This window comes from Hoplias malabaricus, chromosome 1 (assembly GCF_029633855.1).
Source record: "Hoplias malabaricus isolate fHopMal1 chromosome 1, fHopMal1.hap1, whole genome shotgun sequence".
In the NCBI taxonomy this organism is placed as follows: domain Eukaryota; kingdom Metazoa; phylum Chordata; class Actinopteri; order Characiformes; family Erythrinidae; genus Hoplias; species Hoplias malabaricus.
This window is the reverse complement of record NC_089800.1, coordinates 20204206-20223625: the sequence shown is the minus strand read 5'-3', so window position 1 is coordinate 20223625 and position 19420 is coordinate 20204206. Positions and strand designations below refer to the sequence as shown.

At 37.1% G+C, this 19420-nt stretch overlaps 2 protein-coding genes across 2 annotated transcripts; one reads left to right on the top strand and one right to left on the bottom strand.

Annotated features, from left to right (window-relative positions):
• Positions 1–549: 549 nt before the first annotated feature.
• On the bottom strand, positions 550–10553 carry LOC136665025 (receptor activity-modifying protein 3-like). The gene is made up of 4 exons (XM_066642573.1): positions 10290–10553; positions 3466–3495; positions 2754–2910; positions 550–1995 (listed from the first exon to the last, which is right to left on the bottom strand). Exons 1-4 carry the CDS (start codon positions 10339–10341, stop codon positions 1740–1742), a joined length of 495 nt encoding a protein of 164 aa, XP_066498670.1. The 5' UTR covers positions 10342–10553; the 3' UTR covers positions 550–1739.
• A 1797-nt stretch (positions 10554–12350) lies between these two features.
• On the top strand, positions 12351–19313 carry hus1 (HUS1 checkpoint clamp component). Its single transcript, XM_066686969.1, has 8 exons — positions 12351–12552; positions 13846–13973; positions 14247–14423; positions 15384–15491; positions 15921–15995; positions 17442–17541; positions 18708–18836; positions 19109–19313. Exons 1-8 carry the CDS (start codon positions 12501–12503, stop codon positions 19189–19191), a joined length of 852 nt encoding a protein of 283 aa, XP_066543066.1. The 5' UTR covers positions 12351–12500; the 3' UTR covers positions 19192–19313.
• Positions 19314–19420: the final 107 nt, after the last annotated feature.

The window sequence follows — 19420 nt, the reverse complement described above, 5'->3', positions numbered from 1 at the left end:
TTGGGTGGCTAGAAAAAAGTCTTCATGAATTTGATTATAGCCTATGTTTATTAAGACCTCAGGGGAGGGTCTGTCTGAGTGAATGTGTGTTATGTGCCATATATTAGTCTTTAAATAAAAAGAAGAGGGAAAGAACACCAGTGGGGGTTGACGTCCTGTTTGGGTTGCCTGCATGTTAGTGTGGGAATAAGAAATGTAGCACACCAGGGAGACATATTATGACAGAAGAAATCAGAAAATGCGGGGGTGAAAAAATGTCTCTCAGGACAGCAGTGAATATTCAGGTTGTGTCCTCAATTTACCAAAAAAGAAAAAAAAATCGTACATAATATCATACACCTGATTATAGTTGGAAAGTCATAGCAGCCACAAACACAGCAAAGCACATTTGAGAAATAACCACACACTCTACAATTCCTGTGCTTTTTTTTTTTTTTTAAGAAAAAAGGAGGTCATAGCCAGCCCATTTCCTTTAATTCTTTGTCAACTCTGGGAAAGAGTTTTATATCCTTCCTGATGTCCTGCTTGAGGTCCCACTGGCTCATAAAGCTCTCCTTGAGCGTATAATGTAAGACATGTCAGAATATGTCATTGTCTCAGTTTGTATCTTTAAGCTGGTCACAATGCAAAGGCTTTTCTTGTCATATAAATAATACCTCCTGTTATAGCTTCTTAGTTTGTTTTAAAAAATTCAGTCACAATCACAATCAAGTCTAATACAATACATGGGCCACAAGATCTCTAACACGACAAGAGTCTATTTACAGTCATTCTTTACGTACAAAATATGATTTGGTGTTTTTTTCCCACATTTAAAGGCGTAGTTCATGATTGTAATCAAAAAACAATTTTTATAAAATTCAGAATATGTTTCCTCACTATTTGCATCCACGTACAAACAACAGTCATTTTTCTTCTCAAACATACTGTTCCACCTTAAAAGACACAGAGTAAACAAACCAGAGAGATACAGTTCCCCACACGTCGTCGCAGACGTCTCCTTTAATCTAACATACAACCTACGAGCACAAGATTCTTATTCTCATGATACATTATATACAAGACAGTCCACCTGACATAATGTACCACAATGTAAATGTATAATGTAATGAATCTGGACTCCGAAGCATAAACACATGCCTTTCAAAGAAACTCACAATGTTCCAGAGTCGTACTTTTGAAAATTCTAGGATATTTAATTAAAATACTATATTACAGTACAGTGCATCACTTACTAAAATATCCACATTATCTACAGTTTAGTGTTATAATCCTTACAATGATTTAAACTCACATCTCAAACCACATTGAAGAACACTGGATTCCTCAGTAAAGCCCCTTCAGTGGAGCAACAAGAAGTCAACACCGAACTCATGAAGCATAGTTTCATGTTGGAGTCATGGATGCAAATTTTAAAAGCACATTGATTGAATAAAGGTTTAAAAGTCTTACATACAGTTCAAAATGTATGAATACTCATCATCATCAGTCGTGTTATTCCTGACTTCTGAGCATGATCCCCAAAGGCAACGTTATACAGAGTTAAAATGACAAATCTGTGTGTCACACAGAAGTCACAGAGGTATCCCTCAAGGGAATTGCCACAACAACAACAAAAAAAAAGGTGCACTTTTTTGGCCTCAGATAACTTCATTACATTTATTAATGTCCTTGTTTATGTCCATATGTCATTTTGCTCACGGCTTCTTTTTATATATTTTTGACCTTGGTTTCCAGTGCTAAGCCAGTATATCACCTCTTTTACTGCACCATACTACAAGTGCAATCATGGCCAATGTAAGCAATACTGGAATAAGGATGAGGGCAGTGAGAGTATCTTCTGATGGATCACCGAAGACCACAGTTGTCAAGGTGCAGTTGGAAAAGAATTGTTTGTGGATGTGGATAATGTAGTGCTCTACCACAGGGTTAGGCCAAAAGCAGCCAATAATCTTTGCATTGTCCTCAGTGCAGGCTGAGAAGTAGTGGTACTCACTGTAGAAACGAGAACAAAAATATTGGAAGAAGGCTTTAGAAGGAAGTTCATATTCAGTGGCGAATTCAGACTGTGGATCACCAAACGTATTACTGAAATTGTCTGCTAATATAATATTCACGTTAGTTAATGGACAAAAATAAATGATATAACAGTTCTTTAATAGTTCAGTAATATGACCTGTTTTATTACAAATGAAAAAACAAGTTATTTTGAATACATAATACAGTCATGTTTTAACTACTCCTCTAGCAACTATAATAAGTTTCTGCAGATTGTTTAAGGATCTAAAACTCTGTAAAAATGCTTACATTTTATTGGTTGCACAATGAAAACAGTTGAGTCAGCTTTTCTATTATTATGTTTACAGATTATTACCACTTATGTGAAGCTCCTCTTTACTAGTGCATATATTTTAACCAATATGTCAACATTTTAACAAACCAGAAGTATTTAAATACACATGTTCACAATTCTATGAAGGAAAAACTATAAAACTATATAATTAAATCCAAATATCATCATACCTACTCTGAACTGTTATAATAGAAAAAATAACTAACCAGTCTTTTGTGCACACCACTCTACACATTTATGATTTTTATCTCCCTTCCAAAAAAATAAAACGAAAAGAAAATACAAGCATTTTAAATTGCAGTTAATCATGATTTATTTTCCCTATTGATACCTCTATTAAATGTATATTTCCTCTGAGGTTTCATTTCATTGTAATATTACAGCATACTGTGAAAATTACCTTATAAAATGTGTTAGATTGCACCAGTTCTGGGGGTCCACCTGCTGCATATCAGTTTTAAAACGTTCTCCACACTTCTCCATTTCCAGATGAAGAGCAGAGTTATTACAAATCACCCAAGGCTTGTGCGTGAATGTCAGCTTGATGTCCTCTGTTGCTGTTAAGAAAACACTGCATCAACAATATATTTGTGCTATTCTATCTTTCCTTTTATGTTAGCTTATTAACAATGTAATCAAACATCATTATATAGGATATGTATAATTATTATGAAATATATGGTATAAGCTAAGCAGTGCCACTTGTAAGAGAGTGCTAGTAAATATACCTGCTTACAAAGTCCATCCAGGAGCTTTATTCTCTATACCTTTATGTGTTCATATCAGTGATCAAAATGTGTTATTAAATTCAGCCACTGGAATTAAGGTAAACTAGTGGGGTTGGATTTCTATGATTTATTTGAGAGAGGGAGGTAAACTTGTGAAAATGAACAGTAAGAAAAATGACAATACTGGGTAAATAATGTTACAGTCACAAAGAAGTAAAACTTGATTTGAAACATTACACACAAGGAGATGATATATATATATTAAAAAATTAAATAAATGTAAAATTACTTTTTATAATCTGTTTTCTTTAATATCAAACTGGGAACATTATAGGAATTTATTTAATTCAATTTGAAGAAGAGGAAAATATATTTAATTCGTACCTGAAATGACACTCATCATCAAGGTATTCACTGTGTAAAAAAAGAAAATAAAAATACAGAAAAGTTAGGTATCACAATGTTTAGTAAAACTGTCAACAGGATCAATATAAATTAAACCTCATATCCCTGTATATACTCATTATTAGGTTTGATATGCATATGATGAGAATATTTAATCTATTAATTAATTAAATGCTAGCCTACACAAATACATGAATGTGTCTAAAAACTTCTTCCAAAACCCACTGTACCTTGGCTAAAGATTCTGCATTCATTCACACTTTCTGGATGTCTAACATTATATTTTTAATTTAACTAAGTTATGGTAAACAAAAACTATGAACTGGTAGTGGGTTTCCTCTGGGTGCCTGTCTGTGAGGAGTGTGGTGTGTTCGCCCTGTGTCTGCGTGGGTTTCCTCCGGGTGACTGTCTGTGAGGAGTGTGGTGTGTTCGCCCTGTGTCTGCGTGGGTTTCCTCCGGGTGACTGTCTGTGAGGAGTGTGGTGTGTTCGCCCTGTGTCTGCGTGGGTTTCCTCCCACACTCCAAAAACACACATTGGTAGGTGGATTGGAGACTCAAAAGTGTCCATAGGTGTGAGTGTGTGAGTGAATGTGTGAGTGTGTGTCGCCCTGTGAAGGACTGGCGCCCCCTCCAAGGTGTGTTCCCGCCTTGCGCCCAGTGATTCTGTGTAGGCTCCGGACCCACCGCAGCCCTGAACTAGAAACACATTTAATATAATTCAATGTTAAAAAATTATTTTAATACATATATAGAGACGTTATTATTAAATGTACTTTTGTTTTACAACAAGATTATAAATTCCAGTTAATCTTTTTAGTTTTTAAAAGTATGAATCCCAATTTATGTATTTACATCTTCCATAACTTTTAAAACATTCATTATATTTTAATACACCATTCCTCTATAGTCCCCTTTTGTCTAGATTCACTAATGTCACTGATTTCATGTTCAAGATTCATCTATTTGTCATATGATATGAGTCTACCTTTAAATGAAATATCCATAATCTGTTTTGGACCAAACAACAGGTCAGTTCCACAATAAAACACTAGTTGTTTCAATATATAAAAAACATCAGTTATGTAGCAGACCTGGTCAATAATGAATTGAGAGTGCATTTATGTAAACAGTGCATTAAATGTCCATGCAAAGTCACAGCTTTGTGAGTTGACAAGCCTAATGACTTGGTGCTAAAATCTACTGATACATGGCACCTTGCACCTATATCATCCATGGGGTTGTAACAAGGAGAAGAGTCCTCAGTGCAGAGTGACATTGTTCCTTAATGATGTTTTGTGGCTTCTGCAGACCAGACACCGTTGTTAAAATATCTACTGAACAGTGGGTCATCGGTTTCTAGTGATGGGCTGTGTGGCATTCACTACACTCCATACTGATTACTGACTCTAGGAGGGGACACAACCCTTCAGCAAGCTCTCCAGGATGCACTACAAGATCATGAGGATGCTGGTGTTCATGTCAAACGTCCTCGGTCTCTTCAGTAAATAGAATTACTGATGGTTAATGACCACCGTCTCTCTGTAGACCTTCTCATTGTCTGTGATTAGCCCCAGGATAGTCATCAACAAAGTGAATCTGATAGTAGTGTTTGACAGAACAGTCACAAGCGAACACGGAGTAATATAAGAGGCTGCACACACTGTCCTGATGTGTGCCCTTATTTGTCAGCATTTGGGACCTGCTTATTACAAAGTCTAATATTCAGCTGTAGAAAGAGACCTCCGGTCCATGATTTTGAGGGAATGATGTTACTGAATTCCACACTGTAATCAATGAAGAGCATTTGTGTATATGTATTCCATTTGTCCAGGTTGGCAAGTGCAGTTTTTCTCACCATGGAGATGGCATCATGAGTTGACATTTTGGGGTTGTAAGTAAATAATGTCAGTTAATAAGAGAATGCAGTGATGTGCAAATCATTAAAAATGTGCAACAATAAAGTGCAACAAGGACAATATTTCTAACTTTGAAACTCTGAAATGTTATTGTTTTTTGAAAAAATATATGCCACGGGTCTGGGGGGACTTCACCTTGGGGGGAAAGGTCTTGATTTCAATGAGAAAAGACCAATTCACATTCTAAATCAATTAAATAAGCATGGTTTCTTAATAAAAGTGTCCAGGTGATAAACTAATCCAGATCTCTCACCCATTGAAATAATTTGGCACATTATGAAATGAAAAAGTATATAATGGAGACCCTGAGCTGTTAAGCAGGTGAAATCCCATAATAAGCAATAATTAGAAAATATTTCACTTTCACAACTACACAAATTAGTCTCCACAGTTCCCAAACGTTTACAGAGTGTTGTTAAAAGTAAATGTGGTGCAGCACAGTGGTTAACATGTCCCCGTCCCAACTTCCCTGAAACATCGCTGGCCTTATTTTTAATATGGGCAAAGAGTTTTTAAAAACACAATAAACCTTCTCAGATTCAGCATTAAAATTTTGTTTTTGTGCTGGTTTAAATTAGTTTTTATTTACATTTTGCACAATGTCCCAACTCTTTTGGAAACTATATATGACAAAACGTTTTAGTGCTTACATACAGCAGTTAGTTTTGCATGACTCTTGAAAATGTAGGGTTAAAAAAAAGCAGTAGTGATTTTTTAAAAATCCTTGAAACATTCACTTGTAAAATATATTTTTTAATTTAAGCCATACACATGTAATTTCTTTCCCTGTGAGATATGCTTAAGTGCTTTGAAGATTTAGAGAGGCTAACTAACATCCCTGTAAATCAAACGAACTATTATCCTTGCTGTATTTAACATTTAAATCTCTTATGGAGTGTGGTAGCTGTTATTGTGAAGGATTCTAAAATTAGAAACTTCCTGTACCAGGATATACACGCTTTCAAGACGACAGGCCCATGATCAGTCAGTTTGACAAGTTCAAACACTTGTGGGCAGTGAGAACAATTGAAGTGTCATTGTACTCTGTCTTGATTTTCCTTGACAGAATCCTCCTATTAATTTGCAGAGCCTACTATGAGAGGACAGTAATTCTTAGGGAATTTGCCTTCCTATAGTTCAATATATAATTTTTTCCCCTTTGCATTTTTTTCACCTTGCATTAAGTTTTACAAGAATATTTCCCTTGATATTCCTTTATAAATTATGTACAAATTTGGAAATTATAATTATTAAAAGGCTGATAAAATCAAGTTAAAAATTAAGTCAGGATTCAGGCCTCATCATTGTAAAGAGGCGGCAGTTGAGGAGATGGCAGAACAATGCATTACTATTTATGTTAGGCAATAATTAGTAAGCTCTTAGTAAACACCTGTCAATTCTGACGTGACCAGTGTATAAAGAGAACAGCGGCCAGTGGAGCACACACTTAAACTTGTTTCTCAGTTTCATGCTAAAAAAAAACACCTGTATCATAGAGAGTGTGCATTGACGTCAATTTCCAGCCGGGGTATGCCCCCACAGTTGGACCGAGTGGCAAAACAATCTGCTGCGTCTTAAAAATGAAACTTAATTAAGGGTCCTTCAGTCCAGATGACATTGTGTGAATACCCTCTATTAGTTAGGGTGACCATACATCCTCTTTTTGCTGGAAATGTCCTCTTTTAGAGACCCAATAAAATGCACCTGGCCAGGATTGTAAATCGCTAAAAATGTCTGCATGACTTCAGGCTTTTTCCCTCGTCTCAATTCTAAGCCCTAAACCCGTCCTTGAGGTGTACACTTTGATGATGTTTGAGGACGTTGTTGAAGGTGTGCTACCGCCTTCACGGTGTGCAGCCATGGCCTGGTGGTTAAGGAACTGGGCTTGTCATGTGACCGGCAGGTCATGACTGATGTGCCCTTGAGCAAGGCACCTAACCCCCAACTGCTCCCAGGGCGCCATGGCTAGAGATGCCCACCACTCTGGGCAAGTGTGCTCACTGCCCCCTAGTGTTCATTAGTGTGTGGGTAAATGTGTGTTTCACTGCACGGATTGGGCTAAATGCGGAGAACAAATTCCGTTGTGTGCAGCAAAGTGGCCAATAAAGTGATTCTAATTCTAATGCGTGTACATCACTCTTATACACAATCCACAGGTGTTCACCCGAGCTCAGTTTAACATTACATGGCCATAAATGCATTTGATAATTTGTTAGTTGTCTTATTAAAGAGTATCTGTTCATTTATTGAAGTGCAACAACACACTTGCAGAGATATGTATGCAAATATCAGTCACCACATTAGCTGAAGAATATTGAAAGCATTTCTAACTGAATCCACTGATAGGTTGGGTTCAACATGAAATTTAAAATGTAACAGAAAATATTTATAAAATATTTAAAAAATAGAATCATGTGACTGCAACCCATGGATACCAACGTAAATTAAGAATTTGTTATATTGAGTGTGTAGTAGTCTATAATGCCATGTTATTAATGGGTTAAGTATCAAAATATTAAATTATAGTGAGGGGCAGGTGACCAATGGGCAGCTCTATTTGGAGCCAGATCACATCTGTCTTTTGGTGGTATGAAGGACAGCCAGAAATGTTTTACAGACATGAGGGCTCCCTGAGATATCAGTTTCCCTCTGCCTTATAGTCAACAAACCTGGGTGAATATGTGAGAGCAGCAGGATGACAGCAAAAGCATCTGACATTACCACAATTCTCATGAATTTTCATGTCCAAGAATCCCTAGATATGCCCCGTCAATCTAATGGGAATCTAATTACCAAGCCCTTGACTAAATAAATAAGATTTTAGCCCTGATTTAAAAACTGAGAATGTGTCTGAGGCCCAAATATTGACTGGAAGTTGAATCCAAAGCCTGGTGGCTTGACTTGAAAAAGCTCTTTCCCCTGCAGTAGATTTACAGTCAAGAAATATAGATTCCTTCAGAAATGTTGCATCCATAGGGCTGTAACAATATAAAATATACAACATGATACTATAAAAATGAGGAATATGTTTTGGTTTAATTTAAAACAGTGTCAAACAGTGGGGATATTTCATGAAGGTAATAATTTATTATTATTTTCAGTGGAAAATATTTCTGGTTTTTATTTCTGGCCCTTGCTTACAGTTTACCTTTCCTGTTAGGACCGTGCTATCACAGTCCTTTGTTCAAAAACGTGAAGAAATCTTTCATCCAGCTATAGGAGAACTGCCCGTGGGCTTAAAGTGATTTAAAGAAATGAAACTGTTCACAGGTAAATGGACTTATACCATTAACAGATCAAATAATCATAAACATATCAAAGTAAATGGTTGAAGGCATGTTAAATGATTGTGAGTGCCATCACCATGGCAACATAACACAGCATCAGTAGATGAGCCATGGTCCTAAGAAAAACTTCTCAAGGGAAAAATAGAGAGGCTGACCTGGGTTTGGACACCCTTCAGCATAAAAGAGCTGAAAGGTTGTTGGTGATTACAGTGCACCCCTATGTAACTGTACTGAGGACTCATGTTCTAAGCTGCTCCAGGACTCAAGTGCTGGCCAGACAGTATCTGTCAGCGGCAGAGAGTCCACATGCTGTTCTAGAGATGAGAATGTCTATGAGGTGCCAACAGTAGAGTCTATAGGGCTAAAGCATGTCTTTGGAAACAGGTTCAGCCTGTAGTCATTTTCATGCATGTCCTGATGAGATGTGTAAAATGTTTCATTAAAATTGTACCCCTGATAAAATCATCCTGTCTAAATAGGGCTTGAATCTAAATGCACAGGAGGGCAATGTCTTTATCGAGGTAAGTGACATAAATGTATTGCTCACTTTGCTTGGTTGTTTGGCCTGAGGTCAACTAAGGTAAATCTGGGCCTACCCAACTCAAATCAGACAGGAGAAAAAAACGGAGAATATTATTTCAGCCTACGTCATTCTCTCTGTCCCACTTCACAGTGAATTTATCATAAAACACATAGATTACAGTTAAAAGTATGAAAAAGAGTAGACAGTGGATTTAAACAGGCTGTGCATGTAAGCCAACCAATATCTTAGAGCTAGAGGCAAAGTGCGAAGAAGTGTAAGAAACCAATTACAACTGAAAGACTTTGCAAAACAGCAAGCTTTGATTCCGTTCAAGGGGTTTTTACTGAGTACTTCATATAGATGGTCACGCAATTCAGGTTATTTTTATATTTTATAATAAGAAGTGCATTAGGATTTGCCAAAATATATTGTTTTATCTTTAGCTATACCAAGTGTTTATCACAACTGGGAAATTAAAAAAAACCCAAAACAAAATGAATTAATATTTGGCCAAGGAAATATTCTCTCTCTCTCTCTCTCTCACACACACACACACACACACACACACACACACACACACACACACACAAACACACGAGTGTATACTTCTTGTGTTTGCTAACGGTCTCCTTAAACTGTTGGAACACAGTGTGACGTCAGCGCAGCTGCGACATCCGCTAATGGATGTAGGACTAATGTGATTTTATTCCAGGTTTAATGCTTTAATGATATAGAGTAAATTAATTTACACGAGTTATTACTCGGACTACGTAGAATTATTTATTTGTATGACGCCGGTATATAAACGAGAATAAAATCTTTCAGTAAGATAATCCGCATTCATTCTGTACTGAGATTCCGGAGCTCACGCTCCATCTCTTGGATGTTGACTACAAGCGCAAATTAAATTTCATATCCATATCAATTTAGTCTGTACTAACGCAATCACACAAAACCTCAGCACACCACATACAGACTTTCAGCAGAAAAGAAGACCTTTTTCCCCACGCAATTGAACAAGAAAGCTGCAGTTGTAAATCAAAATATCACTGCTGTTTTATATAATATTTTACTCACCTAGAATCCCCACTGTAAATAAAACAATCAGTTTAAAACGGTTAATATCCATTGTGAAGAAATTACGAATCCTTCGATGGATTTGTTGAAGAATATCTCAGCTGGACGATAAGAAATCTGAAGAAAGGCATAACGTTAATTCGTGTCCAGTTATGAGAAGTCGTGCGGAGTTTCTTGGTTTCCTGGATGAACTGAATGCTCGGCTTTGCGAGCGTTATTAGAATGAAGAAAAGTGCTGTAGAGGTTGTGAATAGGGTGTTGATCGCTGTCCCTACAAGTGCTGAATGTCCTGAATGTCCATCTCAGCGTGATAACTTCTGTTTCTTTAGCAAGCAGCGCTCTCTCTCTCTCTCTCTCTCTCTCTCTCTCTCTCTCTCTCACACACACACACACACACACACACACACACACACAGACACAGATAAATAAGTTAAATTCCTGGATACATTCCAGAGGTGATATGAGGTCTTATTTCTGGAACATTTGTTTAAGGTGATCACTTTTCGGTAATGCGCATGCTATATACACTAATTATATAGAGGTAGACCTACAAATTAATGTTGACTAAACCAATGTAGAGGCATACACCTGTCAACTACAACATTCAAACCACTCACAAATGAAGTTGATCTTGAAGATGATACACACATAAAAAAGAAGTCCTGGAGATGAAATGGGGTGTATGAAATTAAAACAAATTAAAAATATACAATTAATATGGTTCCCTAATAAAAGAAAGAAATAAGTACAAGAAAGGTACAAGGTACAAGACTCACTAATGCGCATGGAAGAGCTAATGTAACGCAACGTTAATTTAGTCAGAGCATAGAGTATATCAAGCTTAGGTGCATAACTGAGCATCTGTGGGATTTGTTGGAAAGGAAACCCTGTTTCATTGAGGCCACACTTCACAACTTACAGTACTAAAAGGCCTTGCAGGGTCCCTGCCTTGACAGAGTTGCTTTGGCAGCACGACGTAGACCTTCATATCATTAGGCAGGTGATTTTAATTTTGTGGCTGCTCAGTATATGATCAAGACAATTGTTTCCGTTGTTTAATATTATAGTGACATCTAGTGGCATAGGGTCATTAAAAAGTTTCATTAAAATATTTCAAGTATTTTCCTCTGTATGTCATTCTCGCTAGGTAAATTTCTTTAATAAAATATTTGATAAATGTTGTATAATATTATTAGACTTTTTTGTAATATTAATATCTAAACTGAAGAAAGAACAAACAACTGATATTTTAAAAATAAGGACCTTGTCTGAACATGTTTGTACTTTTCTTTTCATGGCAAATATCTTGACAAATATATTGAGTCAATATATGACTTATTCCACGCATGGCTGTATATTGAAATATAATGACTTAATATGTGCAAAATGTGGTACGTGGATAGTATCCTGGGAAATAAATAAGTCTAATCAAGAAACATTTTTACATTTGTCACATGGAATTCTTCATGCAAATGTAGCATATTTCAAGGAAACTTTTGTATTAGAAAAATATCAGAAAACCAGATAATAACTAAATATAATCGTGTGCTGTTGGTCCCAGATTAGGCAAGGGCCTGAAGGGCCGTTCCCAGCATGCACTGTGTCTCCCCTTGGACAAACCACGGGGGGTGGGTGTGTTGGAACTTAAATGCTCTGGGAGACAGTTTCTTTGGCAAGTGATTTTAATATATATATATATATATATTTCTCTTATTTCTTCTTTGACACATCTGATGTCACATAAGCAAAATATATTTCTGCTAAAATCCAACAGAGAAAATATAATTAAAAACGAAATCTCTCAAAACATCTTACATTAGGTTTTCTGGGCCACTTCTTTTGTTTAAAACATGAAGAGAATGGATAGAACACATAATTTTCCGAGGGGACTGTGTTTTAATAAATTATTCCAATTTGTTTATAAAAAGTGCTACTCAGCTGTGTATTCCACAAAGTATGTTTTCGCAGGTAGCCAGCGGAATAACTCCCACCCAACAGAATGGACAGAGACCAGCCACAGCCAATTATAATTATAATGTGGCGAGCTAGTTATTTAACAAAATGCAGAGAGGTGGGGAACCATGAATGAGCTCTTGTTTCCAGAGGGAGCATTGCACTCATGACTGAGTGGCGGTAATCTGTAGTTCGTTGAAGAGAAGCGGTAGAGAAGTAAATATCTGTTAAGTTTGTGTATTCGCAGCTGAAGTGACAATGAAGTTTCGAGCCAAGATAAACGACGTGGGATGTCTCAATCATTTCACACGTACGTAAACAGATACAGCTACTTTATTATGTTAATTAAATAACCTTAGATATTATGTCCCCATGTCGTTTCTGCGTTGTTTTTTTTTGTGTACCATAGCTACGACCTTTCCTCCCACAGTCCAAAAACACACGTTGCAGGTGGATTGGCGACTCGATCGTGTCCGTAGGTGTGAGTGTGTGAGTGAATGTGTGTGTGTCTGTGTTGCCCTGTGAAGGACTGGCGTCCCCTCCAGGGTGTATTCCCGCCTTTCGCCCGATGATTCCAGGTAGGCTCTGGACCCCCCGCGACCCTGAATTGGATAAGCAGTTACAGATAATGAATGAATGAATGAATAGCTATGACCTTTTTGTTTATACAAAGCTACACTGACCATATTAGAGCTCATTGTAGTTCTAAAATTACAGGCTGTAGTCAATTATGTCTTTGAAGCAAGGAGAATTGACACTTATTGTAGAAACAAAGATCTGATTTTAATGTTATGGCTGTGTGATATATTTAATATAATGTAATAATAATAATAGTGGGCGGCACGGTGGCGCAGCAGGTAGTGTCTCTGTCACAGCTCCAGGGTCCTGGAGGTTTGAGTCTTGCTCCAGGTGACTGTCTGTGAGGAGTGTGGTGTGTTCTCCCTGTGTCTGCGTGTGTTTCCTCTGGGTGACTGTCTGTGAGGAGTGTGGTGTGTTCTCCTTGTGTCTGCGTGTGTTTCCTCTGGGTGACTGTCTGTGAGGAGTGTGGTGTGTTCTCCCTGTGTCTGCATAGGTTTCCTCCGGGTGCTCTGGTTTCCTCCCACACTCCAAAAACACACGTTGGTAGGTGGATTGGAGACCTCAAAATGTCTGTAGGTGTGAATGTGTGAGTGTATGTTGCCCTGTGAAGGACTGCCGTCTTGCGCCCAGTGATTCCGGGTAGACTCCGGACTCACCAACACCCTTAACTGGATAAGGGTTAAAGACAATGTATGAAATAATATAAGTGAAATAATAATAGTTTAATCTAAATAAGATATAAATTGAGGAAATGGAAATAAAGTGAAAAAAAATGTTAGGATTTTTTTATTTGCTCCATTTTTTTAAAAATTTGTTTAGAAAAAATAAAACAAGGCATAACTGCTGAAATGTATGCAATGATGCTGACATTACATTGTAAATATATATTATATAGTTTTAAAACAGCAGGTGCCTGAAACATTTAAGTAGCATTTAATGTGTCAATAATTTGAATTAAAAGTTTAGTAGCTTTTATACCTAAACCAGAGATTGTGAAGTATTACTGATGTAAATATGTTTACAGGTGTGGTGAATACCATTACAAAACTCACAAAGACCTGTGTTCTGCGGCTCACGATGGACAACATGTATTTTGTCCTTTCTGGCAAAGTTGCCAATGGTGGAGTCAGTATGTGGTGCGAGTTATTACAGGTGAATTTACATGTCTTTTTTTAACAATTGTTAACCCCATATTTGTATAATGAGGTGCTCAGCTGTTCAGCTTTATTGTCCAGGTTTTCTTGATTTGGTTTAGTTTCACCTTACATCTCTGAAACAAATTTATTAGCAGCTATACTTTTACTGACTGTGGACATTTCTGTGGAATATTTTATAAATGATGTGTACTATAGCATTTTGATTTTGTAAATGTGAATTATTTTATTCTGAGCAAAGTACCTTATGGAATGTTTTACTCTCTTGTAGGTGAATTTTTTTGATGAATATCAGTTGGAGGGTGTGTCAACAGAAGCTAATGAAATCTGCTTAGAAGTAGCACCAGAGAATCTATCCAGAGCTTTGAAAACTGCCCAGAATGCCAAGACTGTCAAAATAAAGCTAACAAAGAAGCACTGTCCTTGTCTCACTCTAGCCGCAGAACTGGTAAGACCATCAAGTATGTTTTTTTGTAAAAATATATTCAAATGAGTTACTGTTATTATTTATCAGTTTTGGCAATATTATATATACAACTAACATGATTATTATAATATTAAAGGATATATACATATATATAGACAGCTTCTACAAACATTAGTGGAAGAACTTGACACTCTCAGGATCTCAGTGAATTCCAGCGTGACACTGAAATAGGATGCCACCTGTGCATCCAGTCATGAAATTTCCTTGCTAGTAAATATTCCACAGTCAGCTGTCAGTGGTATTAGAACAAAGTGGAAGTAATTGGGAACGACAACAACTCGGCCACAAAGTGATAGGCCTCGTAAAATGACATAGTGCACAGAGGTCATCAACTTTCTGCAGAGTAATTTGCCACAGACCTCCAAACTTCTTGTGGCCTTCAGATTATCTCAAGAACGGTGCGTAAAGAGCTTCATGGAATGGGTTTCCACAGCCGAGCAGCTGCATCCAAGCCTTATATCACCAAGCACAATGCAAAGTGTTGGATGTGTAACACACGCTGCCACCGGACTCTAGAGCAATGGAGACGTGTTCTCTGCAGTGACCAATCACGCTTCTCTGTTCGGTGATTTCATGCTCCCAACTTTGTGGGAACATTTTGGGGATGGCCACTTCCTGTTCCAACATGACTCTGCACCTGTGCACAACCTGATAAAACGGGGCCTTCTCATCCAATATCAGTGTCTGACCTTACAATCGTGCTTCTGGACAAATGGTCAAAAAAAGTGCATAAACACAGTCCTAAACCTTGTGGAAAGCCTTCCCAGAAGAGTTTAAGCTGTTATAGCTGCAAAGGGTGCATATTAAATCCTATTGATAAAGAATGGGATATCACTGAGAAGGCTAATGAGTGAATACTGTGTTTATATATAATAATAATAATAATAATAATTATTAATTTTCTGTTCTCTATCCTCTAAGCCTTCATTGTCTTCCGTCAGTCGCATTGTCACCCATGACATTCCTGTGGACATAATTCCTAGACGACTTTGGCATGACTTTAAAGAACCCAGTGTTCCAGACTTTGATGTAAGCATCTATGTCTCTTTTTCTGTGACTGAAGTGTTCATTTGTCTGAAGTCTGACCTGTTCTGTCCCCTGTATCTGAAATGATACTGACCTGGATTGCTTATGCCAAAAATGAGTGTTTTAGACAGAGCTTTTGTTTCTTTAACAATGATGTCCTAGCAGAAGTAGCGTGAGATTAGCAACCACAGCAGTGGTTGTTTTTAAATGGTATATGTGAAAGAGATTTAATACGGGTAAGGATTTCATCTAGTTTCATGGTGGTAAATGTGTGTGACAGGTAATGATTATAAAAAATGATTAAAGGAGCTTGTATGTCTGTCAATTTGCATGATGCCATTGATTATCACATACCAGAATTTTGTAAGGTTTTGCTCTGTGGCAAATGTATTATTGTAAGAGGTCTAACTGTGAATAATATTTTATATGTAGGTTAGCATATATTTACCCCCTCTGAAGACCATGAAGAGTGTGGTGGACAGAATGAAAAACCTTTCCAACTATTTGGTGAGCATGAGGAACTGGGGAGTACCCTGAACTGTACTGAATTTGACTTTTTAAATAATTTTAATCTAATTATGATATAGACTTCATAATACACTATAGGGACACAAGTAACGGGGCACCTACACGTTACACCTGTGGGAGATTTTATGATTTCCCACTGTAAATCCATACAAATGAAAATGGGTTGGGCCCCCTATCACCTTTGCCCTCCTCATACCTTGGAGGGAAGGTATTTCACATACAGTAGCTATACAGTAAGCTGAATTAATTCTTTAACAAATGTTTGTAAAGGCGGACTGCATGGCTAAGTGCTTTCTTTTATACACCTGTGACGATGGGACTGCTTATAACACCTGAATTCTGTGATTAGGATTTGTAATTAAGGATTTGTGTGTGTTCCTGTACTGTTGTGCATATAGTGTATGTTGAACATAAGATTACTAAATCCTCGAAGTGAAACCTGCTGTGTTAATTTGTGTGGTAACTTAAGTTAAAATTTTAAAGTGTATTATATCATGCTTCTAAATATAATTTTGTTGATACATGATTGAGCAATAGGAGTTTGAGTTCTCTCCCTGTGTCTGCGTGGGTTTCCTCCAGGTGCTCTGGTTTCCTCCCACTCTCCAAAAACACAGTTGGTGGGTGGATTGACTCAAAAATGTCCGTAGGTGTGAATGTGTGAGTGTGTGTTGCCCTGTAAAGGACTGGTGCCCCCTCCAGGATGTATTCCCGCCTTGAGCCCAATGATTCCAGGTAGACTCTGGACTCAACGCGACCCTGAACTGGATAAGGGTTACAGATAATGAATGAATGAATGATTGAGCAATGAGCAGTGAGCCCTGAGATACTTCACACATACACACTCAAAAATGTCACACAGAATCTGATGCACTACACACATCACAGACCCCACACATTGCACACAGTATACACACCTCACTTGACTAGTTTGAGTGAATTTTACCATATTTTTACATCTACCTCTCTGGTGTGTATTTAATGTTGGACTATCATTGTAAATTATGGTATGCTTTATGATGAGCTCCATGTCACTCTCAGACTTTTTCTGTGACAGGTTCATTCACTGTATATTGATTGTTAGTTCATTTTGCTAAACCGTATAATTAAAAGTTGATATTTTATTATTTAATATTGTTGACCCTGTCTTGTATTACAGCCATTACTAAAGGTGTTATTACCTTAGGCGTCGAGGTGGAAAGACTTTTCCTTAAAGATGGTTCCTTGTTTATCGTTTTTTTTTTTTTTTATGCAAGTGATTATAGCCACAGGTAAACTAAAATTCGGTTTGTGTTTGATTAAATAGCCTGTAGAATAAACAATGTGCACTTACACACTATTCACTTCAGCAGGAAACTACAGTAGCAATTTAACCTTGTTAGTATTTCATTTTGCCCTTTTTTTTCTCTCTCTCTCTTACACTTTCAGGTAGTGGAGGCTAATCTAAATGGTGAAATGAATTTGAAGATTGAAACAGACCTGGTGTCTGTGACGACACATTTTAAAGGTCTTGGCAACCCTCCCTGGAGTGAGTTTGCAGTATTATGTGCAAAAAAGAAAAATCAAATATGCAAAAATTTGCTGTGAATTGTGATTTTTAGCTTGTTAATTTAGTGAGACATTCGTCGTATTGACACGAGACATGAAATGACATTTTTTAAATAGGGCTCCCAGAAAACCACTTGCCAATTTTTAGTTTGATAAAAGGATCCTGGCATAAAATGATCGGTTTAAGTCATAGTTAATTGTGTGCCAGTATTTGTGCCAATATTCCAGTATTAGATTTACTTTAAGATAATAATAATTAAAATAATGTTTATTAAAGCGCTTATATTTACACAGAAAGCAGAGTCAAGTAAACAATCCTGTACTTAAGTGAAAGTTGAGCTATGTCTCATTGAGATAGTTACAAGTTAAAGTACTTTTCTCGTTCTATACAGTGCCTTGCAGAATTATTCAACCTCCTTAAATGAGGATGCACTGTTGGTATTGTGCAAAGAGAAATATTGGCTGATTTATTGTGTTGCCTTCAGCCAGTAGGTCTTGTGATTTAGTGACATAAATAATATGAGCCAAAAGGATGTCAAAAGGTTAAGTCTGTAATGTTTGCATAAGCAAATACACTCTCGCCTCCAAAAACTCGCCTTCTCTTATTGCTGAACTGAGCCTATTGATTTAACTCGAAACAAAGAGCTAATTGCTGCTTCCCACTGTATTTTAATATAAACACCCACAAACTACCCCCACTTCTATAGTGAACACAGTCTAACTCTAGGGTTAAATGAAGAGGGGTCTGGTTGCAGTAAGGACTCTACAGTTTTGTTGTGGCCTGTCCATAAGAGCACCATATCATGTACCTGAAACTTTGTTTGATTTATAATAAAAATGTCTATTAGATATTTAATCACACATGGTCAGAGGCTGAATATCAAATGACTCCCTGCTTTCTATTCAATCCACATAACTATTGAGTGAGGACACAAAATGAACTAATAACTCACACAGTGCACAGTATTAGAAGTAAGTGGCCATTTGATATCCAGCCATAGTTTAAAAGTCATCCATTTTATTTACACACAACAAAATGTGTTGTACCATGAGTCTGAATTAGTTTAGCTCCCAGAAATATTTAAACACGTAATAGTTTGTCGGCTTGCTTAGCGCTTTCTTTCTAAAGCTCATCCGTCTGTTCAGGTGACAGTGCCTCACAGAGTCAAGATCAGAGCAGAGATGTTGAAGACATGGCACGTGCTCGTGTGGACATTAGGAAGCTCCAGCAGTTCCTCATGGGACAGCAAGTCAACCCTAACAAATCCATGTGCAGTGAGTACCTTACACAAATGTAGCAGCAGATTTAAAAATATCTGAGAGATTTCACCACATGAAATGTCACCTTTTTTCTGTCATTGTGCCCATGCTGTTCCTCATTCTGACCGTCAAAAAAGAGAGCTTAGAAAAACACCAGACAAGATGCTTCACAAAACACTGCTAGAGAGTGGACCATGTGTAATAGTGCTGCACTGATTCAAATATTTGTAAGGCAATATAGCTTTTTATATGTGCATTCACAGGTTTACAATTTCTGTTTTTTGCAGATATTGTTGACCAAAGGATCATTCATTTGATTCTTCTCCAAGAAGATATGTCTCTGCAGTACTTTATCCCAGCTGTGGCATAGTGATGCATCCAAGGTGAAAGGGAGGATTTTTTATTTTATTTGTCTCTCAGTTCCCATTTTTGTTAAACGAAATGCTGCTAGAGGACTGGACATTGTTGCCTATTATTATATATATAAAAAAAAACATATAAAAGACTTTGTCTTTGTATTTTCTCTGTATAATATTTTGTGAAAGTTTTGATTAAAAATCTGTTAAACTTGTCTGAAGTGAATTGTTCTATGAAAAACA